Consider the following 27,369-nt stretch of genomic DNA (forward strand, 5'->3'; position numbering starts at 1 on the left):
TAACGCTGTGTCGTTTATCTGTACTGGGGTCATTCTACTACGCAGTGAAAGCTAAAATACTGTCCAAAGATTTTTCACACTTTTTATGCAACGTGTTCTTTGATCACTTCGTGTATTTATTGTTAGGCTGATGCTCGTTACTAACGAGCTGTCATCGACGAGTATTTGAATATTCGAATACCAGAGAAGTCGAATTTGAGATTCGAATATTCTTAGTACTCGAATTTGAGGTTCGAATATTCTAAGTATTCAAATTTGAGGTTCGAATATTCTAAGTATTCAAATTTGAGGTTCGAATATTCTAAGTATTCGAATATTCGAATACCGGAAAATTCAAATTAGGAATATTCGAATATTCGAATACCGAAAAATTCAAATCAGAAGTATTTGAATATTCTAAATATTCAAATCAGAAGTATTTGAATATTCTAAATATTCCAATTTGAGATTCGAATATTCTAAGTATTCAAATTTGAGATTCGAATATTCGAATACCGAAAAATTCAAATTAGGAATATTCGAATATTCGAATACCGAAAAATTCAAATCAGAAGTATTTGAATATTCTAAATATTCAAATCAGAAGTATTTGAATATTCTAAATATTCAAATCAGAAGTATTTGAATATTCTAAATATTCCAATTTGAGATTCGAATATTCTAAGTATTCAAATTTGAGATTCGAATATTCGAATACCGAAAAATTCAAATTAGGAATATTCGAATATTCGAATACCGAAAAATTCAAATCAGAAGTATTCGAAAATTCGAATTATTCGAATAAACTGTTCGTATTCGAAATTATTATAATTATTCGAAGAAACTATTCGTATTCGAAATTATTTGAATATTAAAAAACAGCGTTTTCAACTGACCCCTCCTCAGTTCCTTAGGAGAAGACAATTAACATACACTGCATGATAGCGATAGAATCTAAAAGCTTAATGATCGAATGGTATGGAAACTACTCACGATCAGAAACGTAGAGTCCTACCACCTTCAACGAATGCAAGAGCAAGCTAAAAATTTCCAACACCACACCCAGTGGATCATTCAGTCGCCGACGGTCGCGTTAATTGAACAATACCGCGGAGCATCGGCTCCGAACAAATCGATTCGCCTCGACCGTATCCCTGGCAGCCGGCGAAAATAATTTATTAATTATTCCGCGTGCAAATAGCGATCGGCGAAAAAAGGGCAGAAATACGGGTGTCCTTTCACTCCAGCGAGAACACCTTGACATTTCGAGCACCGGGGCCCCCGATGATGGTTTCTCGGGCTCGCGAAGACGGGATGGAAAGTCCGTCGACTCTGCTCCTCTCGCGCGCACCCTCCTCGCGGATTCCCGGCCGATCCACGCGCCTGCATTCTGCATAAAATTCAGGATTTACACGCGCGTTTCCGATCGGGCCCTCGTTCCACGCAGAACTGCAACGCGATTTATAAGATTCTCGTCAATTCTGCGCTCCTCAATTCTCCATTCGACAAAACTTGAAACCGACGCAACCAATGGGGTTTACGAGCAGCTTCCTCGTCGTTCGTGGAATTATTCAATCGGCTCGTTCGCAACCCGCGCGGAGAATTGCAAATCCGATTAGAACTGGGTTGCGCTAAGCATCCACAGGCTTCTGCAGAGACATTCTGAGCTCGATCGATTTTGGGCACTTCGCGGTGGAACTGGGATTGGGCAGATTTGAATGGGAAATGCTGCATCATTAGAATAGATGATCCTCCAGCTCTAATGCTCGAAGCACTTTTTCGACTGTTGCTCATTTACCTCATTAGGAGGTATTCCAGGACCGTAACATCGGCGAATATTTTCGGTACACGAATAGTTGATTTTATGATCCTTTTAAGAGCTCAGGCATCTGCTGCGGTCACCTAGAGTCCATGCTAAAGGGTCAACGAACCTCGACGGAGTCAAAGAAGCCAGCTTTTCGGGTGAAGTCGCCAGTTTGTAGTATATTGTCCGACAGAGAGGGGGTAATTTTGATACGGGCCAGTGCGTAAATTAACAGAAATTTACGAGCTATTACTGCAGCGTTACCGGGAGCGACGAGGGAAACCGGCTTCGCGAGGAAGCTCGCTTGTAAAGCGTTTAGCATGTGTTAATCGTTGTTAGATGTTTATCGACCTATCAATCTTCCGTGTTCGCGGGAAACCATTCCCCCGCCCGGCCGTTTATCATCAATTATGCATACCTTTTGGTTAATCGTTCGATCTCCTGTACCAAATCATCGCCCCGATCGGATTCTCGACATTGGTCCCTCATTTCACACTTTTCACACTCAACAGGCATCCAACCGTAAATCTTATCGACTTTCATTGCCCTTGCGAGGTTGAAAAAAAAATTAATAATCTGTAAACATCTCGTCAAGCAATAGCAATTAATAAACGGGCGACTTGTGACGACTTCATCCAGCCTCGAAGAGCGTCCTTTCGGGAGTACTCATCTAATCGTTTCGGCGTTGGAAACTCGCTTCCAAAGCGAGCTCAGCAACTGGACCGCTGCGCTGATTTACGACGCTCCCTTTCCCCGATCCTCGCGGAGTAACGCGTCCCGCTGTAACCCAGCGCGGCCGAGTCACCCAGAGAACGGGATTTGGTAATAAAGCTCGTTGAAGGGTCCTCGTTTCTATGGTGCCCACTAGTCCCAGGCTCTTCTCCGTGTGTGAGCTGGGTGTCGCTCGTGCGCACGCCCGTGGGCCCCTTTCAGGGGACAGATAGCTATCCGAGGTTAAAATACCTGCACGCCTCTCCCGCGAGAAGATCCCGTGGACCTGTCCCCCCGGGCAGAGGCTGCGCATATTTCAGGAATGCAATGTGTGACTTAATCAGCTCGAGCCGGGGAATCATGGGACGATACTGGAAGCGCCGTGGATAAGTCCCCTTGTAGAAGCCAACCAGGGGGGAGGGGAGAGATGTTCCTTTCCAGCGCGGTCAGTATTTCAACGGCGTGCCTCTGGACAGTGAAAGTGTCCCGTCGTAAAATGCTCGCAGGTCCGAGCGTCTCGGTCGCGTCAGCCTGGCAAAAAAAGGGGACATTTAATTCGCGAGAGGAGCGCGCAGCCGGTGGATCGAAGACGTAACAGATGATTTCAGCGGAGAGATCTCGAGCAAGATATCGTCCGATAAATCTCGGCCGTTTCGTCAGCCGCTGGATTACGAGCGTCTGGTTTTTACGGGGCCCGCTGCGAAATGGCACACCTTTTACCCAAAGGACTCGCCTTTACAGCGGGGTTATCCAAATTCATCCTTGGCGGAGAGGATGAAGTACCCGCGGCTCTTCTGTACAATTAACCGCCCTTGAATTCCACGTATGCGTGGAACGCGATAAGAGATCCGAACGAGATCGGCTGGACGGGTGAAGGGTTCCTCGTGCCCATCGCGATTAACGTCGATTAACACGGGGTAGCCTTGGCCGCCCCCGTTGGAAACGCCTTGGTCCGTTTGTCGACGATCGTTTTATCGCGCTCGCGTAATAAATATCTCTAGACGAAGGCAGACCAAATATTATGTTAAAACCAGTTCGCCGTGGTTGCTCAAGGGAACCTGCTCGCTCCGTAGCCGCGCAGAGCCGCGTGTCTCTTGCTCCGGGGAGGGAGAATGAGGAGGCAGGGAGAAAGAAAGAGGAAGAAATCGAACCGATTTGCGTGTCGAGCGCGAAGTAGCATGTACCGATTTCTGGCCCCGTGGTTACGTGATTTTTTAGCGGCGCACCGCTATTTGTCTCTATCGATACTATTTGTAGATCGGGTAGGTGTTAAGCCGTCATGGTACGGGAAAACTACCTCGGAGAACTGTTCCTCGGTACTGATAGCGAGATAAGGAAACTCGTCGATCCACTGCCTCCGCGATCGCCAATTCCGCGGCTAACGAGCCGCTGCTTACAACCGCGTATCTCTCCAATTAGTTAAATCGGGATGATCAACAAATTATGCTTCCACTGAATCACCGCGGTGCAGCTAACTGTCGAATAAAAGATTAAACATTTGCGAGAGGGGAATAAAGGCAGGGGAATGAATTGAAGCGAAGAATAGTCTGGTGACAGTTCCCCGGACAAATGATTTCGCTTACAAAGGCGCGTTCACTTTCCCCTGGCTAGCTGCAGAACGATTCGGCTTAAACAAAAGCCGCGGGTTTGACGGTCGATACGTCAAATGTGTATTAATATGTCGATCCGCGGCTGTGATAGCGTTACTTTGTACGGTAATTTCTAACGAGGCGAGATCTAATCGATACCCGTAACAAACGATGTTTTCCACGGCCGACAGTTTGCGCTTTTAAACGGCTGACATTGACTGTTGCATTCCGGCTCGTTTCTTGTCTCATTCCCCGCGAAACGCCCGTTCAAGTTTCCCCGCGATCCCAGCGACCGGGCGTGCGCTTACTGCGACGTGTCAGAAACATAATGTCAGAGCCTGGTTAAGCATAACTTTCTTGCGTAACCCAGGTTCGGTTCGCCGCTTCCGTGCCCTTTTTACCCCTTCGTCAAATGTCAGAAAGACGCTGAACGACGTAGGATAACGTCTATTAACCCTTAACGAAATGTTTGCAACGCTTCTAAAGCTTCTAGTTTTTTATGGAATATTGTAGGAATAGGTTTTGTAATTTTTATGTGTTCGGGAGCCACGAAAAAAAGACCTCGGGGGAGATGGGACTCGAACCCACGACCTTGCGGGTACTGAGCAGCCGCCTAACCAATTCCACCAAACCCGACCCCGACATCTTCTTCTTCCGGACTTCCTTTTATATGGGTTCCTGATCCCACACCATCGATCTTTGAACAGGGAAACTGCCTAAGAGTCCGGTTCTCCATGGTCATGCGAAAGGCTGTTCACTTCTGATTATTTATGCGCATCCATTTAAACGGAGCACAGTGTACATGTACCTCGGGAGTAACTCAATTATCGACAGCGAATCTCTACACCGAGGGGACCCGTTACCTTCGAGCAGAACATCGCTTAATTAATCCTGAGTACGTCACCACTGGTGGAGACATCATGTACCTTTCAACCACTGGTGACACGTTCGGCGAGGGTCGTCCAATTAATATCGCTCGCTTAATATTCCGTTAGATTGTTAATCGCGCTGTCCTGTCGATCCGTGACTCTCATTAGTTACGAATCCTCGAAGGAGGGGAGAACTATTCCGCGGAGGCTCGAACATGACGCGGTACCGTCTCGGAAGAACTGAGCTTTCAAAGGATGGCGGGCGTCATCGGTGCAAAAATGGCACGGAAGGAAGGGGGCCGGGGGAGAACATGACTCGCGGTTTCTCAACAACGAAATTTGCGTACCCGATACCGAAGCCGTTGGCATGACAAGTAGCTGGGCACGCGAGAAACCGGGCCCGGTCGATTTTGCTCGACGGTCTGCGTGAACTTGATCCATTAGCATTGTGCAACCGCGCAGTGGGTGCGTAGGCTACTCGTTTTACCGCTTCTCGATTGTAGAACACCAACGATGCAAAATGGACCGCTCGCGAGGCGAACTTTCACGCTGCTTTGTCACTTCTTTCCTTCCCTTTACTTTTCTCTGGCAGAGGGGCGTCGGCAACTCGGCGGCTAATTAAAATCCCAGACGAAGCTCAACGATCTCTAACATGGGACAGCAAAGCCGAGAATGCTAGCCCTTCGTCTGACAGATAAAGGCAAGCGAGTTGATAACGAAAGCAGCGTGCATCGCCTCGAGGCAACTGTCGTTGAAAATAACTTCGCTCCTCTCGGTTGATCGAACCGTCAAGCTCGACAGCCAATCTCTGTCTCGTGCTCCTTTTGTCCTCCTCTGCGATGTTGTGAAACCAAGCTGTGGGTTCCAGCGATATTCGATCGCGACGTGGCCAAAGCATTCAAATGTGAATGTAAATGTATCGTAGAAGCATCCTCGTTTCTATCGGATCCGGGGGAGGGAAGCTGATCGATCGTCGAGATCCTCGCAACTCGAACTACCACGAGGATTCAAATGTGAATACAAACGCAGAAGCGTCCTCGTTTCCATCGAATTGGGAGAAAAGAAGCTGATTGATCGTTAACAGGATAGGTATGCCAGAGGTATCCTCTTCGCGAGTTCGGCTTCCACGAAGCAACGTTCGGTGCCTCTCCGTGCGCGTGAAAAACGCGGTTTGCATTTTTCACTCTGAAAACTGGTCGGTCAGGTTCCATCGGCGGATTTTCTCCACGATCATCGAGTTCAGGAGGTCAGTGCGCGATTCCGAAAGGTGAAACGAATCTCTAACACCCGACCGCTGTTGGAATGGTGCAACGAGATCGCGATTCACCGTTTAACGCTGGAATAGATCCACTCGCTAGGCACTGTGCGCCATTTAACTCGCTCAAAGTAGCGAGCGCGCATGAAACGCGACCTTAAAACTGGAGATAACAAACTGCTCGGTCTACCGAGGACTCTGGCGTTGCACGATCGCTGTATCCAAACCCAGTAGGACACTTTTCAGCAACGTTTAAAGAGTAGGGGAGGCCGGGGCTGGTAGGCCAGTTTTTGATTTTTAATAAATTGTGCGCTGCAAATATAATTAAACCGGTTAGTATATTTGACAGGGCATACATTCGGATGCGTCGCGATAGGGTCCTCGGGAGCCGTATCGCATCGCGGTGCAAGGTATTCTTTAAAGCGCAAGGTCGTGACGGTAATTCGCGCGATTCGAGCAGCTGCGATATCTTTCAACCGAATACCGAGGCGGCTCTGATAAGAGGCACTGAGAGCATAACAGACTAACCCACGTTGGAAAAAAATTAATTTTTCCTGTATTATATGGTTAGTAGGTAGTTGATTAACTCGTCCGACTCGAAGGACCAAACTCGTCGAGTAATCTTATTCACTGGGGATTAGAGAAAAATGGGAAAAAGCAAGTGCTGTGCACGGCGAAGGAACAACTTTCGTCGATGAAAGTGGCCATAACCAGAAGAGGAAATCGCGAAACAATTGTTAAGTAATTCCCCCTATTCCTTACATTTTATGTAAGTACCTGAAACTCTATCGCGAGAAGCCGTCGCCCAGCGTCTCGCTCTTGCTCCGAGCTAATAGCATAATTGCTTCATTCGACCGTCAGTTTTTAAGCTGCCCGCCAATGACGAGGACTATCATTACCGCCGCTGCGAGACGTGATTCAATGGGCCCCGAGTGACGCGTCCGCGCGACGGTACCTGCCCCGAACAATGCCGATTTATCGGCGACTAATCACGGCGCTGTCAAGCCATCAGTCCCCAATGAAATCGAACGACAAAGCGTTTTTGGCCAGGTGACAAATGAAATTGTGCCCGCATCACGATGGCCAGGCGGCTTTTACGTGCTTTCTAATACGGCGGATGACTTAGCCCTCTTTGCGATCGATCACGGCGGAGTCTTCCGCGTGTATCATCGATACGAATAGGAGTTCCTCAGGCGGCGGACTTACGGTCGCTCTTGTGTGCTGAACAAATGTTGGCTCGCCTATCGCGGGGACGTTTATCAAACATTTGCATTCAAGTTCGGGTGTGGAGTATTACATTTGGAGGTTTAAACCTGGCTCGGAGCGGCCAATGTTGACTTAACACGAGAGCGCCACTTCAGGGACCAGGACGAGGGAATTTGGAAAGGCTGCCTAGATTCCAGACTGGCAGGAGTTAGAAAAGAAGTAGTACGTTGGTCACTAACCCGTAACTGTTGTTGGAAATGTCCACGAAAGGAGCCCTTCCGTGGCGGAGAGGATCCTGCCGCTAGATCCGAGATCTCGTCCTTCTTATTAAATCCGTGTCCGCGGGGACTTCCACGAAGGACAGCCTCGAGCAGCCTCCGAGTAGTCTACAAATCACAAATAAATAGCCTCACGCTGGCACTCTAACGTTTAACGGAGCTTTCGACAAACATGGGAGCGCACCGTTCCCTTCTCTATTAACGCGCTGATTCCTCCAGTGTACATACACTTGCGTGCCATTATTCGAAGCTCCTGGCTGCGGGGAGGAGGAGCGGCTAAGGAACGGAGGCGATACGATCTCTCGATGGCACAGATGAGGGTCCTTCAGAGTTCGCTCGCACGAGGAGGAAGCGGGACACGTGGGCCGCCACTTGGTACACGGTTTCGATGAACACGAGAAAGTCCGAGGGTGTCAGACGGGCATCGCGTGGACCCCTGGTGCAATCAAGCTAGTCATTCTAGGTAGAGCCGTGATTAGATGGTAGATTCATTAGGCGTCTTTTTTCAGTTACCTCGGCGACCGTGATTTATCGACCCCGGGGCCCAAACATTTGTCTAACGGTGCGCAGTTGCTGAGGAAGCCTGCTTCAAGGCCAGAAGCAGGTGCGCGCGTACTCTGGGTCCTGGTCCTTTTGCGCCCTACTCAAAAATCGGTTGGATTAATATCAGGCGAAGTCGCTGAAAGCGATTGCGTATAAGTGGACCGAGAAAGTAGTCTTTTCTTTCATTTTATTATGTTGAAAGTTTCCTCTTTTTTTTACATAAATATCGTTGTGGTAAAAAGGCGAGCAAGGTGTGCTCGAAAGGTATATTACAAGTGGAAAAAGGAGCTGGACGAGGTGTGTTTTATTACAAGTAAAATACAAGATTGCTGCCGAACGATTTCCCTTAAGAAACTACTTAGATTACGAGCTACGTTTAAGTACGTATTGTATGTACATTGCATTGAATTCAACTCTCTCGAATCGTCGTCGAATCACTCATCGTTCGCGCGAGAATTATCGCGTTTACCGCCGTTCCCGAACACTTGATATTTCCTGTGACAGCGATTAAGCGCCTTTCAAATCAGAATTAATGCCGCGGATCGATCCCAAGGGAAAGATCTGCCGCGGCTCCGACAAAAACTGATCCATGACGCAAGAATTTGCGGACTGAATCGGTACGTATTACTGTGTTAAACAACAATTTCCAGGAAAAGGCAGCCGGCACGCGCTCTTATGGTGTCTCGGATTACCAGCCGGCACAGCTACTTTCAAACGAATCTAATACTTTCTACCGTTTGATTGCACACAGAGAGACAGTGATTCGTCGACCCGCGGTCGGCAATTTCCACGCGTCGTTCCTCAAAAGCTACCAATTCCCGGCATCGTAAACAGCCCGACCACGCGAATATCACGTCTCATCGCTCTGTACAAACGCCTGCCTTCTCCTCCGATCGTTACGTGGCTCGTTACATCACAGGTGTCGTGTCTCCGATTTGTCGGGAGTATCGATTCCCTCGAAACGGGAGAGTATTATATTATCCGCCCAGCAGAACGGGAGAAGAGGCACGCGTGGAACCCGCCGTTACCCAAAACCGGCGCGACTGTCCTGACAAAGAAGCGGACCAATAACACCGCGCACGCTAGCGACTCGTGCAGCACGCCACTCTCAAGCTCGCTGCTCTTTACATAAGTTCCCAGCGACGAACCTTCCACCGATAATCTCAAGAAGAAGGGCCACGCACACTTGAACGGTCCTTCGATTACTAAACGCCACCCTCTACGTTCCACCAGCCTCCGTCCCAAGCGCTTTCGAGATCGGCGTGAGGATGGTCAACTCCTGGTCGGAGTTAGGCGGCGTGAGCGCGTCCGTGGGGGGTCGGGAGATGATCCTCGGCTGTCCAGCCTTGGAGGGCTCCGTCGCGGCACTCTGGACGCCCTTCTCCTCGCCGGGGTTGCTGACGGTGCACTTCTTGTAGTGGGTCCTCATATTGCTGCTCTGGGAGAAGCGCAAGCCGCAGTTAGGGCAGGAGTAGGGCTTGGTCCCGGTGTGGTAGTTGAGGTGGGTCTTGAGGTGGTGCTTCTTGGTGAACGCCTTGGAGCAGAGGGTGCACTGGTACGGCTTCAAGCCGGAGTGCAGCCTGGTGTGGAGGGTCATGTTGGACCTGTCGGCGAACGCCTTCTGGCAGACCTGACACTGGTAGGGCCGCTCGCCGGAGTGGGTCCTCAGGTGTTGCTTGAGCAGCATCTTCCTTGAGAAGGCCTTGCCGCACTGCTCGCACTGGTGAGGCTTCACGCCCGTGTGTATCCGCACGTGCATGTTGTAGGCCACCCGCTGGTTGAAGCTCTTCCCGCATTCCGCGCAGCCGTACTCCTTCCTGTTGCGGTGGATCTTCATGTGGGAGCTGAGGTAGCCGCGGTCGTTGAAGTACTTGCCGCATTCCGGGCACGTGGCAGCGAACTCCCTGGTACCCTCGTGCACGCTACGGTGGTACTTGTAATTGCGCAGCTGCGAGAACTGCTTGCCGCAGTCAGCGCACCGGAAAGGCTTCTCCCCCGAGTGGGTTCTGATGTGTACCTGGACACCGTATCGGGAGGGGGTTGATCAGAGCTCTGGGCCTCGTTCGCGAGCGCCGTTTCGTCCGCACCTTGCCGGGGGTTAATCGATCCGACCGTACGCAGGAGTCCAATTAGCAAAAGTGCCACCAAGTTAGCGAATGCGGGGTTAAGACAATGCTTGTGTATTGTTTTATTGGAGCTATTGGGGATGGAGGACGAAGCAGAGGATGCCCCGATTCTTATTTTTCAACTGGAAGATTGTAGTAGTTAGTAAAAGAGGTCCGACAACTCCGTTCCCACAATTAGGAGTCCATTGTTAGCCAGCGCGCGCCCCCAGCGCAAGATTGTTAGATGGAATCGTGGTGATCGCAATGCTGCCACCAAGCTGAAAGCTAGAAGATATTCGAATGGGGTATCGAAGAATCGAGATCTATACCTTGAGGGATGCTTTGGTAACGAAAGTCTTGCCGCACTGATCGCACCTATGATCCTCCTGCGCTCCGCTGGGCCCCCCGCGTTGAGGAGCATCGTGGCCGACGATCGCGTCGTTATTATTATTATCGCTGTTTATAATAACCCTCTCGGCGAGCTTCTCTTCCTTCCGCGGCTCTTTCTCCGCCCTCTCCGCGTCCAGGCACGCGAAGCGATCGCTCTTATCGCTCGACTCGATCGTGTCGCACAGCCTGCTGACGGGGTGGGAGATCTCCGACCTCTGCGGCGGGTGGGCAAGGACCTGTCCCAAATAGCTGGCCTTCCCATTGGCGTTCGACGGGACGGCATCGCTGCTCGGTAACCTCGTCGTCGTGGAGATCACGTTGTTCTGCGGCTGTAAGTTCACCTCGCTGCTTCTCACTTCGCTGCTCATCGACGAGACCGCCTGCGCGGTCGTCGCGAACGAGACCTGCGGCGAATAGTAGTCGTGATGTCTCGCTACCGGCACAGAGCCGGGCTCCAGCGACCTGGGGCCATTGCCGTACGTCATCTCGCGACTGATAGGAACTTCGACACCGTAATAATGATCAATGGCCGCGATGTTCTTGGAGGATCGTCGATCAGGACTGGCGAGGATGGCTGGAGGCCGCGCGACTTCCGATGGGCGCAGATTCTCCCCGATTTCCTGCAACAGTGCAATCGAAAGTTCCAGTCCGCTCTCATGCGCTCCTAATCACCGTTATTGCAACGTAGCCGGACCAGCTTTATTCCTCCCCCCACCCCTCGCGCGCGGGTCCCTTTAATTGCCACATCTAATCATCCTCGAGTGGTTTACTCCGCCGTAGAAACGGACAAACTTCCTCCTAGATCGGCTACCCCTAACCCTTCATTATTACCATTATTAAAAAAAAAAAGAACAGGAGCATTGGAACGGGGCAATTAAAGCGGCGATCGAAGTCGAATTGGTCCCCGGACGTTAATTACCGATCGGGCGATTTTTCGTCGGGCTGAAATTACAGGGAAAGAAGCGATACCTGGGTACGACTGCTAGGGAACGCGATCTAATCGGTGATCGCCGGTCGCTGTGTGTTTAACATTAACTGTTTGTAATTAAAGATGTATATATAAACGCGTGTCTAGTGGCTGGGATTTTATAGATAGCCTCGTTAATGATCGCGATCGCACAGCAACCCGAAACGCCGATTAGCGAAACGTCTGTGGCAATAAAGCCAGATAAAACGGCTCGATAATGCGTCGATCGGACCGGTATAATATCCTCCACAGCCGCGGATGCACGGCAAGAAGCGTTTTCCAGCCACTTGGAACGTTGCTGAGCATCGGGAACCCGCTTATCTGGAATATTAATGTTAACAACTTCTACGCTTATCGGATTGTAACGCATTAACCAGCCGCCCGCAGATATGTACACTTTCTTGAGCAACGCTCTGCATCCACTCGCCTGCAACGTTCCTCTTTGCAGCCAGCTAAAGATCGACTCGCGGTTGGATCACCTTAGGAAACTTCCTTCGCAATCGCGTTGCCTGTTAACTCGCTGCCCGGCCAGAAACGCCCCCCGAAGGTACTTAAAAGCGAATAAAGTCGGATTAGATTGTCCCGTCCCGGGTTAAAAGTCGCAAGACTCTGCGAACTCTCCCAACGCTATGCAAGATATATCCGCGGATCGGTGGGCCCCGGATGAATAAAAAGTCTGTTTAATTGCGATCGCCGCGGAGTGTTTAATAGCGGGGAAAAGGTGCACCCTGCAGCGAGTAATAATCGACGGCCGCAGAAAGGGAGAAAAACAAGAGTCCTCCGCGACGCAGGGTCCGCGGTTTAAAGCATATGGGGCCAGGTTGCGCAAGGTCGTAAAGTAATGCGAAAAAATCTGGAGCATATCAGTGCACGTGTCGAAAGAGAAAACGGCTCCTCCCCAGGATTGCGTGTAATAACGTGTAAAACAGATACTCGCAGCTGGCCGACACCAGCTGGGATGGCACCTTGGGCTCCGATTCAAGCGAGATGGAAGAGAAAAAGCGGCGGGGAGGGCAGAGGAGGGAGTGGGAAAACAAGACGCGACCGCCATGTAACTGATAGTTTCATTAATCAGAATGACATTGGCTAACCCCAACGAAGCCGGGCAGCTGGTAGCGGAGGTTTTACCACCTGGCACCGTCGAATTACAGGCAGGCTGGCCAAATGAGCCAGCAGAAAAAGTGCACGGGCACTGATTCCTCCGCGCGTTTCACGGAAGAAAGCAAAATGCACGGGCTCGCCGGCGATCCGGCCGCGGCGTGCTTTCATTCGTGGTGAAAGGTCGATGAAGAATAAGTGGGTCCTGCTCCCCTGCTCCACCGACGGTCGTGCCTCTTTCAGGAGGAACAAGAGATCGCCTATATTTTATAGATAAGCCAGCCGCTCGCTGCCCGATACCGATCTACATTCGAAAATCGAAGGACGCCGTCTCGGTGTCTTCGTCGAGACACTTTGGAAATTTCAATCACGCGCGGCGAATTGAATTTAATTGGACGCGCCGTGATAATTATTTGTTAACGGAGATCTCCTCTCGTTTTGTTCCGATCGTCCGGGTGATAATGGCATCTATGTTACTCAGCCGCGCTATTCCAAGCAACATTTTCGTATCAGAATGAAGGTTAATCAGAAGCGATTCCGATCTTTCCGGTTAATCGAATCACGGAGTAACGATATCGGGACAGATTATTCAGGATTCTTGAAAAATGCCACATCTCGACCCACTATCCGTTTTTTGCTCGCTGTGATATCGCTGACAAATACGCGATTGGTTCGGAAGACACTCTAAACTGCGGCTTCGCGTGACCGAGAAGCTGGAGAGTTTTAAGCCGGACCCATCGGATCGGCGTGACGGGTAATTAGATTCAGCTATCTCGCTAAATGGCCGTGACACCTCGGCAATTAAATATCCACGGGACGATGGAAAAACATTTGTTTGCATATGAAATCAGGAGGGAATTAAATTGACAGTGATTCCGGACAGCCGGATAGTAATTTCCAACTGTCTTGTTCAATTAAGAATTCGAAATTTTAATGTCCCCGCGATTGAGAAGGAGCCGAAGTATGCGCGACGCTCGTCATACGTAGATCCCCCTTATGGAGAATTATAGTATATGAAAGGAGGACGATTCCAAACGCTAGGAGACGGGTGAACGTTATGCAACGACCCGTGTGCTCCTCCGAGGAGATCATCGAACGTGTGAGAAGGAGACGGACGGAAAGTGGAATGCTCCGTGTACTTTCGATGCGTAGCAAGATTTTTTTTCACAGAAAAATAGGCTGAATGGTTCGTTAGCTCCTCATCGGCGACCCGGGCCCTGGGCGCGAAACATTTAAATCGCAGGAGAGAAGCATCTTTGGGCCGTCCGGGCTGTTGTGTGGTAATCACAGTAAACAGGGTAGACGTGCCTCATTTTATAACTATACGATGGTCCACTGACAAGGGAAGATCCCGAACCCGAAAATTCAAAAAATTCTGAAACTTTCCGAATATATGTGGGATTTCCTCCTGATAAACAACGCAAATTTTGTTTGCTGCCCAAATTCACTCTAAGTGGGTGGAATTAACCCCTGAAAATTCGGCTATTTTCCGATTTTATTTTGTAACTCGCAATGTGTAAGAGATAGGAAAAAAAGTTTCGATACAAAAATTATTTCACAGTTCACGAGTTATAGCACAAAATCGGAAAATAACCGGATTTTCAGCGGTCAATTACACCCCCTTAGAGTGAATTTGGGCAAGAAACAGAAATTGCGTTGTGATCAAGAGGAAATTCTCTACATATTTACATAGTTTCAGAATTTTTCGAATTTCCGGGTTCGGGATGTTCCCTTGTGAGCGACACGAATCCACCATGGAGGAGGAAGAACGCGAAATATTTGCTTTCGTTAATCCTGAGTTGCACAGACATGATCCGCGAGAGGCTGACATTTCCAAGCTCGTAAACGGAGGACCCTGTATCGTGGCTCGTCAAGATTACAGGTCTGCCTGATTATTGGATCGACCCGTTCCCTCCGAGTCCAATTCAACTTGTCATACAATTTATCTTTAGCTTTATTTATGTCCGGATTTAACACGTTCCAAGCGCGTGATTCCTCTTGGAACATTTACAGTTGGGAACCAACGTAAGTTCCATTTTATATGGAAGATTGAAAGTGGATATGTGTAATATAGTCTTGAATGCCGGCACTGGTAGGGTAAAGGGCCCAATTACTGACACTTTAAGAGTTGACTCTCACATTATATTATAAATTTGTACTTATAGACTAAAAGTATATGTTGTTCTTGTTATTTAGTATTGTTTAATATGTTTACTTGATGAACAAAATTTGGTGGATCTTAAAACTTCGATTTTTATGTATAAATTCATCAGTTTCAAAAATATATTTCGGGATCTATTACTGACACGCTTAAATTGTATTTGACTGAATTACTGACACCCCAATTATTGCAAGCTAATCTAATACTGGTTATCTAAAAAAAATGAACCTAAAGAACTTGATTTATAATTCACACCATACTATTCGAATACATCAGTATTCGAAAACTTAAATAATCGAATACTTAAATATTAGAATACTTAAATATTCGAATACTTAAATATTCGAATACTTAAATATTCGAATACTTAAATATTCGAATACTTGAATATTCGAATACTTAAATATTTGAAAACTTAAATATTCGAATACTACGAATATTTTTACTTCGAATATTTGAGTATTCGAATGTTATTATTCGAATACTTAAATATTCGAATACTTGAATATTCGAATACTTAAATATTCGAATACTTAAATATTCGAATACTTAAATATTCGAATACTTAAATATTCGAATACTTAAATATTCGAATACTTAAATATTCGAATACTTGAATATTCGAATACTTAAATATTCGAAAACTTAAATATTCGAATACTACGAATATTTTTACTTCGAATATTTGAGTATTCGAATGTTATTATTCGAATACTTAAATATTCGAATACTTGAATATTCGAATACTTAAATATTCGAGTACTTAAATATTCAAATACTTAAATATTCGAATCCTTAAATATTCGAATACTTAAGTATTCGAATAATAACATTCGAATACTCAAATATTCGAAGTTTATTCACAGCATTCGAATACTCAAATATTCGAAGTTTATTCGCAGCATTCGAATACTCAAATATTCGAAGTTTATTCGTAGCATTCGAATACTTGTAAAATATTCTATTATTAAATTATTCGAATAGTCCCAGCCCTATTCCATATGGCGCGGAATCTCGCAGGATGAGTCCGCGCGCTCGTTCTCCGCGACCAGCAGCCGCGGTAAACAAGTCACTTTCTGTACGGACGGATTGCTATTGGCGAGATTAGTAACGCGAGCCGACGGGATCCACGTACGCCGCGTGACGTAACGATACGAAGGGGGTACAGTAGAGCGGGGAACGGTAATCGTATCTGGCCGATAATCGGCTGAACAAGTTCACCCCGAGCCTTGTGCAACGAAAGATCCGCTCGATTACGAAAAGTCCGCTACGAAGGAGTCGCGTTATTACGGATCGATCGCTGTAAAAACGATTTCCCCGACGTTTCCACTGTGTCTCTTTCATCCGAGCAATTTCTTCGATCCCCATTAAAGCGGTGAAAGGAAATAGCTCGGCAACTCGTCTTCAGTCTCCTAACTCGCGACAAACTATGAGCAAATGGAAACTCTTAATCCCCGCCTCGCGCGGACTGTAATTTAGAAAAGGAGCACAGGGAGGCCTGCATTCACCGACCACGAGAGGAGGTGTCGAAGAACTCGGGCAATCTTCATAACTGCTCGAGCCAGAGTCGGGCATTGTCCAAATAACAAATTACTCGTTGTTCTCGGATTACTTCGTTTTACTCGCAATTCTTATAAATTTTTATTCCAATAATCCCCAACTCTGCCTCGAACATCCAATTCCCAATTCCTCCACACAAAGTTGCCTTCGTAGTAACTTAGAATTAGCACGGAGGCTGCGCGCTCGGAATTTCCTCCGCGGTGCTTCGGATCGTCGTGAAAATGTGAAATTAGTGAGCAACCACGCTGAAAAATGTTCAGAGGACAGGTGGGATGAGTGAGAATGCAATTAGAGACTGAGAATGTACAGCTTAATGGAGAGTTACACGGTGCTTAAGCTCGATCGTTACTTTTACCTTGTCAAAGTTGCGAGCGAAGTGAAGTGATGGCACGATCGGCCATCTCGCGACCTAGATGTATTTCACAGATATGCAGATACGCGCGCTGCTCGCGGCACGGTGTTATGAGCGGAGCCTTGTTTTTCCTGGTCTGAGTCGGTGCAATCGGATATTCAGGAGCGATTAGTTTACATACGAATAATATTTCGAATGCTGTACGACGATAGAATATAATGAGCGCCTTGAAACAGGAACCCGTCTCCGCGGCTGCCTCCTAGCGATACGCGATATTTCGAGGAGACCTATCCAATTTGCACCGGCTAATTGAAAGCCGCGCGACCTCTCTGTTTGCAGAAAAGATTTGTAAATTGCACTTTATAAGTCTCTCCGCTATCCGAGGCGGGCACAGTGCAGGCTCTATAGCCACCGGATTCCTAACGCGACTCGCGCGTCCCTGGTAATTCGTACGATTGTCGGATCATTGGCGCGTCTAAGTAAAGATTAGTTACCGTGCGATTAAATTTCCATGCATCTGGGATCTTAAAGAGTCTCGTGCACTTAGCTACGCGTCTCCTATGCTAAAGAGGAAAAAGAAAAAAATTCCAACAGACACGATCTTTCCCCTCTGAGTTTATAATAACGAGGATGTACGATCTAATAATCGATGCTAATGAATGCACGAAGAGTTCAGAAGCTAATCAGTGTGAGTCCATTAGCATTAACCCCTCGTGGCCACATGGGGTGTATCGTTCCTCAGACAATTTCCGCGTTCAAATGTCACGCCTTTACGAACTCAAAATGAATTTAGGGCTTAATATTAAAATGTAAGAATTTGGTGAATTTTAACAAAAATTATTGCATCTTTCCACAACTATTTTTAACATTTACGTTTCTAGAGAGAAGACTATTGGAACATTAGGAATGTACCATTATCAGTGAAGAGTTTAAGGATTCAAAAATACGAAAATGGTAACTGAGAAATGACGCTGGGGTGCGGTGAACCCCATGTGATCAATTTGTGATTAGTTTACGTATGAAAGTAGCGACGTAATTAATTTATCGCCTGAAAGTTTTAACAGTAAACAGGTTCTCAAAATACGTAACTCATTTTTAGGGAAAGTTGGGGTTACACCGATTGCCTGTCGGACCCTCCGCATCAGGTTTCCTACTAATTAGCTTTACGTACTGAAAATTCTGCTGACTTACGATATCGTCGGAGTGGGGTTGGAGAACGATCGGCTGCAGCTTGGGCAGATGATACGGCCTGATGGTCTGCCTCCATGGCGAGGCTATCACGCGGTTGGCGACGTGCCTTTTCGGTGTTTTCCAGCTGAAGCAAGCCTCCCCGCACGACAGATCCCAGCCGTGATCTGATTTCTCGTACGGCCTCCGGTCGGGCAACTGCAGTGATACAGCTCTGCTCTGGCAGGTGTCGATCCACGAGGCTCTGTCTTCCTCGAAGGAGTTTTCTGTTATCACTAGGTCCCTCCTTACGCTATGCTCCTCGTTCACCTCTAAGCGTCCCTCCCCAGCCCTCATCCTGGACTCAAGAGGATCCAGTTGCCCGTGCAGGTCGTAGGCGCTCCTCCCCGACTCGCAGAACTCCTGCTGGCCGCCGTTGATCGATGAGTCACAACCAGCGACAACGCTTTCCGCGTAGCCACCGACCCTGTCGCAAATCCTATCGATCCTCGAGTGCACAGCGCGATATCGGCCGACGTCCATCCGATCCGTCCCGGCCTTATCCAATAATCGATCTACGCCGTGGACAGCCTTCTCCGGACCGGCGCTCGCGAAAGGAGGAGCGGGCCAGGTCGCGGAGCGATATCTGCTGGCGGCGTATCTCGAGCCAGCAAAGTTCATCGATTCAGGAAGCGGTCCGATTTCTCTCGCGGCTTCCAAGGACTCGGCCGACGGATAAGGCTCCTCCTTGCCGGCGGAATCGGCATCTAGATTCCGCCGCGGACGGCGGCACCGATCGCACTCCAGGCACCCGGGGCTGATCTTCACGTCCTTCGTGTCTTCCTGCTTGCAGTCGGCCGGCGAGCAAGTCATCACCAGCGGGACAGGGGGCAGCCTGATGTGGAGCGCCTCCGCGGCGTGCAGGAAGGCGTTCAGCCGCGGCCTGGGCACCGTCGCGCTTCCTGTGTAGACGAAGCCTAGGAGCGCGGCGAGTTCCGGCGCCTCGACCTCCGCCAGGATCACTGTGATCGGCTCGCAGTGGCTGGACGTTCTGCTGTGCGCCAGCAGCACTTCCTGAAAGCAGTCAAGCCGGGGCAGGATTATTCACGGATGCCTCGGAAGATGTATTTATGGCATGGCACGCGAATGCATAATCCTAGCGGACAACTTTTTACAGTCCTCCCGAGCTGGCTCGGTCGCGGACCATTGGAATTCCGCGCGGACGCGGGCCGTTTTCGTTGCACGGCAAAGGTCAAGGCACACCGAGAGCGCCATGCTAAATCTCTTCTTGTGCAACGGCTAAGTTGCCGTCGAATTCGATACGTTTGTTCGCCGCGGCTCCGTAGCGATTCCCGGCTGTGGCGAAAAGTATCTACGTATCGGTACCAGGTCAGGAATGGTTCAGCGGGATCGCAGGCCCGTCGACATCTGCATGCAGCGTATACACGCGAGACGCTCGGAAACGTGGACAGTATCTGCGTTCATAAATCTCGCGGATAGAGGAAGGCAGGAATGATCCTGCATTCCAAATTGGTAGAGGGTTATAGCGATCGTGGCCAGAGGAACAGGACGAATCCGTGCGCGTTTACGCGACCAGTGTTCCGTTGCCGTGGGACTCTTCGATTAATTTATGAATTAATTTAGGCACGGGAACTCGTAAACATTGAAATGTGTTAGCAGCTCATGATGGAGTGCGAACGGTCGAAGGAGCGCTCAAGGCAGTCGAGGCTAACGGTTCACCTCGAGCAGTACGAATTTAAAATACGCTGCTCGATGAAAATCTAACGCAATTTGTATTGTTGTTGCGTCTACCGCGATGAAAGGGTGATTCAGTGCTCCGGGTATTCGGTATTTCTCGCGAATTCCCTGAAACTTCCTTTCCGCTCCCAAGTAAACAGAACTACAGAGATCGCAATCTAAAATTGCCTATCTAACGTCGATCGAGCGCGGCAGAGGAAGCCTGAGTTTTTTCAAACGTCCACCGCATGTTCCCGTCGCCGATAGAAATGCCCAAGACAAATTGCCGCGTATCAACGACTGTTTTTACGCGCCCCAGCAGGAAGCGCGTAATTATTATATTAATTTTCCGTCAAGATGCCAACGAAGGATGGTGTGCCAGGTAAGTAATGACGCTCGCTGCAGGTCCGACTCCCGTCAGACCTTTTTTTCCCCTAGCGATCGCTGGCGTGCAGAAATGGTGCGGCGCGCGATGAGGTGACGAGCTCGCAGGGAGAACGCTTGGAAGTTATAACTCAATTTCGAAGTGAAAGCGTCTCGTCACGTGTCGCGCAACTCTAATACGTCTTAACTTCGGCGCGGTTCTCAGGTTCAGGCCCAGGTCGAGCCTTTCTTTGCGCCCTAGGCGAACTTGCCAAATCGCGCCACTCATTTGTTTCAGCTTTTTGATGACCTTGCGCTGAATCTTTATTCGTAGCTTGAAACATTCAAAGTAAAACTTGTAATATTTCATTTCAAACTTTATCTTAAAAAATGGCAAAAATTAAAAATCCATTTTGCGCACTTTGAAAACCTTACGCCTAATTTTGCTTAGCTGTCCCACGAATCAAATGTAGGGGCTAGGTGATAGAGACGAATTATCTCGACACTGTGTATATGTAGCTCCATTTGAGCGAGATGTGTGAAGATTGTTGTTAATTCTTTACTACGATACAGCGTGCGTCTATGTACCTTGACGTTAACAATCGTTTTTTAACTGTATTCGTTTATATAGTGAAGAAGTAAATTGTGTTCACTTTCCAATCCGTCTTCAGACGGTGTAGAGAATTTTATAACCCCAATTAATTTGGCATCACGTCTTTTGAAGGTAAAGTAATTAAGTACGTTTTGTTACTTTGTTTATATGCTCTACATCTTTTTATGGAGATGTTTGTACATAATGACTTCCTGTGGGGTAAGTTGATACGTTTTCTCTGGAGCACGTTGATACAGTGTATCAATTTCTCCCGACTACTTTTAATTGGATTTTTTCTTATATTTCTACGAAAATGGTTCGAAATTACAGCAAAAAGACAAATCGTGGCGAAATATCGCAAGATATTTTTAAAAAAGCGTCCGTCGCAATAGAAAAAGACTCGATACTATTAAGCCAAAACGCGAAAATATAGAATATCGACAAAATGAGTTTGTTAAGATATATTAACAAAAAGAAGAAGATATCTCATGTTAAACTGGGATATTTAAGACATTAAAAAAAATAAAAATGTTTTTCTATGTTTGTTCAAAAATCTGTTTGGTTTTTAGAATACGTCGTTGCTCATTTTGAGTCTGTATTGTTGAAAAGGTATTTAGAAAAAATTGTATTCTTCAAATTTATTAGTTATTCATTAAACGGATATTTTACAGATGTATCAACATGCCCCAGAGCAGTATCAACTTACCCCGCAGTGGGGTAAATTGGTACCTTTGCCTTCGTCCAAATAACATTTTTTCATTCATTTGGTATGTATTTTCTCAAGTTTTCATTTACTATATATTAAAGAGGAAGGACCAAGTTATATTTTGGCATATTTGTTATTAAATAATTAATGCAAAGAAAAATGAAAAAAATTGAAAACTGAATAATGTATCAACTAGCCCCGGTCTCCCCTAAGCTGTTCGTTCACCGGACCATCATCGACTATCAATTTCGAGCAGCCAGGAATGTGGCCACGGACGCGTCTATGTAAATACGGTCGATTGAAGTGTCGTTTGGATCAACGGGGCGCCTGGCCGCGACCCCGCGGACCATAATTTCATCCGTTCTATGATTAATGTCACGGATGGAGCATGGATTTATTTTACCCAGCTAATAAGTTACCGCGCACGGGTCCGGCCTCCTCTCTACTCCTTTCTCTACTTTTCCTCGGACCGCTGACCGTTTCCACTTGCTTGCACGCGACCCTCTTGGATCGCGAGCCGCCTAACACCGTCCGGGACCGTAATTAATCATTCAAAACACCGATCGATGACCCAGGCCGCGCGTTTTACGCGTGACACTGCTCCACTTAGATACCGTGCCGTTCACGGCACGGACACGCCGCTCCCTGCACGGGTGCATGCATATGCAGCGCGCAAACTCGTTTCGTTTCTCATTAAACGTTAAATTACTTCCTTTGCGCGAGACCACGCGCCGCGACGAGGCGGGAAATGCGGTTTAATTACACACAGAGATCGTGGTCGTTATAGATAATTTATCTCGGTACAATGTATTCGCGGCAATGTACCGGGTGATTCTCGCGGGGGCGAGTGATGAAATTTTTTTTAGATTAGAAACTATATGGAGACGATGCTGGCGAGAAGAACAGGGCTGACGTGAACTTCTGCGGGGTCAGATTCCAGAATTGTGAGGGGCCAAAATAACGCATTTAGGGACATGTACTTCTAAATTTTTCTCGTGTACCGCGGGGCCTTTTAAAGAAATTTTATAATAATAAATATTTACGCATAGGGCCCCGAAAAAATTACGATTAGATTCTCGTGGACCGCGGGGCCTTTTAAAGAAATTTAAAAATAATAAATATCTTAATTTATATATATATATATATAAAGCAGAAAGCGTTTGTGTGTTTGTCTATCGCCTAGAAACTTTCGAACGGTAAACGCTGGAGTAACGAAATGGGTCCCACCTCATTATGCCCAGCTAATCCAGATAAATGTGACTATTTCCACAAAAAAAATAAATAAAAAGAAGTTTTTTATAAAATCAGAACCTACATTTCGGACGAAGCCGAGTAGTAAAGCTAGTCTATGCATAGGGCCCCAACACATTTACGAGCGCGGAGCCTTTTAATGAAATTTTATAATAAATGTCTATGCATAGGGTCGCGCGAAATTTACGATTTGTTTCACGTGGACCACGGGGCCTTTTAAAACCCGGGGCCCGTGGACGCGCTGAACCCGCCTCGCACGGGCCCTGGAGAAGAATTGCTATTTACTGTTTTTAAGCGATTATTTTGTACACTCTCGAACATTACGATGATTAATCCAGTCGAGAGGTTTATAAGAGTCACGCTGTAGACACATTGATCTAGGATCAAGCTATCGACAAGTCGGGCGCAAGATTTTGCCGATTGACTTTCTTTAGAAAGGTCCACCGCTTATCAATGGCCTGCAGACAATGCGCGGACAAACTTGCTTCGTGTGCAGCTATGATAGGGAAATGAGCGAGGCTCGAGAGAAATTTCTTACCGCTTTGTAGCGGGGATTGTGATTGAGGGGCTCCTTAGGAAGTCCACGTAAAATAGCGGCACGACTAAAACGCCGAAATCGACGTGGAAGCTATTGCAGGGCTGGGAATGTGGAAACGTGAAAGGATGCGTTATACCGGTTATACATACGTCGTTCTTGTTAACAGTAATTTAGATATCATGAATATCGAGACGAACCGAACCGATGCATATAACGCGGAGCTCCACGTGTGAATTATAACCGACTGCCGCCACTTTATTGAATGGTAACCCGTCATTAACATAATATCGAACGTACACGCGATACACGAACAGAAGAATTCGAATGAACTCACGGGGCGTTTTATAATTCATACCGTTACGCGCGAAACTAAATAGTACAAGAAGCTCTACGCACGAAGCCCGATAATTATGAGGAACGTTAACGTCCAGTGGATGTCGTCCACCTGACCCAGTCCGCGGCTCAATTTTAATTTCTAATTCGAAGCAAACGGAGGTGCCTAAACCATGCATCATAGCCAGCCATCCTTCCGATATCTTCGCCTCTATTGGTACAACGCGAGCGTCGAGAAATTCGTGACTAATTCCCATCCCGAGAGCGTCTAACCTGCCGAGTCACTAGATCCAAAACATACGCCGCTAACACGATTAATATTCCCTGTTTGACTAACTAATATCGCCTTCGAACGATCGTCCACCTAAAAGCCTTGAGAAACCTTCGGTCGGGACTTGCTCCTCTCGGCTGCAGCGTTCTTAAAACGCTCGTATACTTTCGTGGCCGCGGCTCGATTTAATTTAGAAATACCTCCGCGATTACACGCTCCAACACGGGCCCGTGACGCCCCGTCTTTCTGACCCGACAAAAACGCGGAAATCGACTGGAGCGCGCAAGAAGCATTCGTACGATTTTCATCGGAGGATAAAAGAGTCCCCTTCGCGCGGATCGGTCACGAGTCCCGTGGAATCGGAAGTATTCTCTGTAAAAACCGGCGGATATCGCGGATAATGAATAACCTGGGAAAGAAAAGTGAACGGCGCAAGGCATCGTGCCGCGGCGAACACTGTTTCGACTTTTAACACGAGAATTCCCAGTTCGAATCTGCAGCTCTTTTTTTTTCTCCCCCTCGCGAAACTTGTGTTTTAACGGTTTAATAGATTCAGCAAATCTACAGCGGTTTTTGCGATCTGGCTTCCAGCATTCGGTAACGAAATGCCTGCGATTAAAGATCGAAGCTGGGGGAATAGAAATCGATATGGAATCGGGAATTACACGGCGATTTCAACGACATTTTAATAAATTCTAGAAACAATCGCGGTTTAACCAGATTGCAAATACCTCGTGACCTTATCGCCGCCACTCGACGATCAAATATCATCGGCAAAAAAATCTGCTCGATGTCATCGCTGTCCTCGATGCGGAGACGCAGCGGTGACTTCGATGCGCGAAACGATTCGGAGACTTTAACGCGCGCGCACGAAGCTAATCGGTGACTCGAACGCGTGGACAAGAAACGACGCGCAGTTATGGGGCTGTTGCGAGCGACTTTTATCATCGCACAGTTTTCGATGGGTATAGGGAAATTAGTAGACGTTAATAACTTCTCGCTGGAGTAAAACGTTTGAAAATAAATTTCATATTTGGTTGTAAAAGGACTTTTTTAAACATCTTTGATGTTACAAGTTTTTAATTTTTTTTTTTAATGAATGTAAGGTAAGTGCGGTTAATAAGGCCCAGCAGGTAATATTGCTTTTATTACATACGAAATGTCAAGCGAAGATATCTCTCAACTTTCATTGCACGAATTATAACAATTACGTCGTTTTTCTGGATTTCTGTTGGGAATCCTCATCATCCAATTACTGTACAACTACAAACTTATACATAATTATTATGTATAAGTACATATGTTGTAAAGTACACGTTTAACATATAACCTCGAGAAGTCACAAAACAGATAGGAGAAAGCTTCAAAGCACGTGTCTAATTATAGGTTATAATTTATTATAATTTATAGTTTAATGTTCATAGATTTCTATAAAAAAAGAGTTTTCAAAAGTATGTTTTTTTTTAAGATACTGACACATTGTAAACGCGAAGTTTGAGAACAGCTGAATGTGTAGACTAAACGTCTTATCGCTTAACGAACGTGTTTGAAAAAATGCACCGACATTTGGAATAAATTTCTAGTGCCATTTTCGACAACAAATTGGTAAGTTCAGCAAAAGTTATGGGTAGCATTAAAACCTACGTTCCCTTATTAACATTTTAAGACACAAGAATTTGTGGATCAAACACTGCAGATTCTTGACTTTCGTCCATTACATCGAACACTGTGCATCGCTCTAACTCAGAGCATAGAGGGTCGTTTTATACATTTTACGACGTGGCGAAAGAAAGGAATAACGCGCGCGCAGCAGGCACGATTGCTTCGCAGCAGCGAAAGCGCACGTGTCCGCGTGGAAGTTAGTGACAATGCGCCGGAGGAAGGTCCGCAAGAGGCGACCCACTATCTTTGGAGTATAGTGAATCAGCCGCCATAAAATAGCCGCGTGCAAGCATTTTAATGGCCCGTAAGCCGCTATCCGAGGGGATCAACCGCGGCGTTTAGCATGCATCAACTAGCGTAAAGCGTACAGCGCATCCTACGTGCCAGTAGCTCTTGCTTTTTACCAGAGAGCGAAACGGTAAATGAAATCATTAAGGTGCGCTGACCCGTGTATCGTGTCGCATTATCAGAGAGACAGACGCGGGCCTCGTTATCGTGCCTCGTCTAAACGATTCGCGCTGCAAAAGTTCCGATGAGCTTCCATTTCCAGAAGCAGATTCGAAGCAGCCAAGAGGATCGGCGAGGAGCTTGGAATACTTTCTAAGACGAACCTGGGCCTCTCGAGTTCCCGAAGCAACGTTAAGATAACGCCGCGTTTCCTCAGATCCTGGAGATTCTATCTAACAAAGCGGGGAACACGTGACCTGAGAGTGCCTCTTAGATACCAAATTACACGGTTCTCCGCATCGCTCATTGCGAAACGGCTCGTTGTGCAAGCAGGTGCACTTCGATCCACCTATTTAGCGACCCCTTCCAACGAGAAACACGTACCTTCGACTATCCACTCTGTCTGCTCTCCCGCGGTTCAGAGAAATATTGGAATCAGGAAGCTGCGATATATCGAGCGAGCGTACGGGCAACTCGAGCAGGCGGAGCAACGGAATGCTTAATTATCCGAGGTCCGATGTAACGCAGGAGCGTAACAGGGCAGGCAACGCGGGCCTCGGGTCGGCGACAAAGATGGTAATGGGGAAAAACAACCCGTAAGTAGGTACTCATTATCAACTGGTTAAACGTGAATTCCAAATTCAGGATCCCAGCGGCGATATTCGTTTCGGAACTCCCGCTCGGATCAAGGAGAAGGGAAAAAAGCGGCGCCACGCGTGCGGGAGAACCTTTCGTACACGATTCGGATTGCAAGCTGGTAATCTTTAAGGCGCGCTCCCCGCGTTTACTATTCGCTGGAGCTGAGTAAACACGGTTACCAGAAAATTGTACCCATCGGGTGGAAAACGGTGCGGAGATGTGGAACGGAGGAGGTGGATTGCGCAAAGAGCTTGGGAGCAGAGGCGGATTTGGAGATTCGGCGCTCCTAGGCTGACAAGTGTCTGCCACCCTTTCCGCGTGGTATCGTCGAATATTTTAATTTAAAAGAGTCGAGACAATTTCAAAATTAAAAGGAAAAAATACAAATTTTTCAGAACTTTCAAGATATCTCGAGTACCTACCAAACGATTTATGACGAAATCACCTATATATATAAATCGTTTGATAGGTACTCGAGATATCTTGAAAGTTCTGAAAAATTTGTTTTTTTCCTTTTAATTTTGAAATTGTCTCGACTCCTTTAAATTAAAAAATATATATATATATAGTTCCTTATTATCTTCTGAATCGATCGAAAGAAAAAACATTGAAAACGTTGCAGAGCATCCAAAGATAATGCTCTGGGTTATGCTAAGCTACCCCATCTGTGCCCGTAGCGGGAATAAATGATAGTGCAACCTTTGAAGGTTAATTCGATATTGCAACTCACATCTGGGTTATCGCTAATTCGCTACATGAAAAAGAAGTGAATTTCTTTTAAAACTCCCAATTCCTT

The 27,369-nt window shown here is 47.1% G+C and overlaps 1 protein-coding gene across 4 annotated transcripts in view; it reads right to left on the bottom strand.

The window, feature by feature from the left end:
* Nucleotides 1–8,404: 8,404 nt before the first annotated feature.
* LOC143376344 (uncharacterized) overlaps nucleotides 8,405–27,369 on the bottom strand; it is a 30,556-nt gene continuing 11,591 nt past the window's right edge. For all 4 annotated transcript variants that reach the window (XM_076826554.1, XM_076826552.1, XM_076826555.1 and 1 more), the window contains 3 exons: nucleotides 18,059–19,108; nucleotides 10,669–11,349; nucleotides 8,405–10,251 (listed from right to left, as the gene is read on the bottom strand). In XM_076826554.1, the coding sequence (XP_076682669.1) occupies nucleotides 9,454–10,251; nucleotides 10,669–11,349; nucleotides 18,059–19,108 (2,529 nt within the window). In that variant the 3' untranslated portion in view covers nucleotides 8,405–9,453. The remainder of the gene's footprint in view (nucleotides 10,252–10,668; nucleotides 11,350–18,058; nucleotides 19,109–27,369) is intronic.

This window comes from Andrena cerasifolii, chromosome 14 (assembly GCF_050908995.1).
Source record: "Andrena cerasifolii isolate SP2316 chromosome 14, iyAndCera1_principal, whole genome shotgun sequence".
Taxonomy (NCBI): Eukaryota; Metazoa; Arthropoda; class Insecta; order Hymenoptera; family Andrenidae; genus Andrena; species Andrena cerasifolii.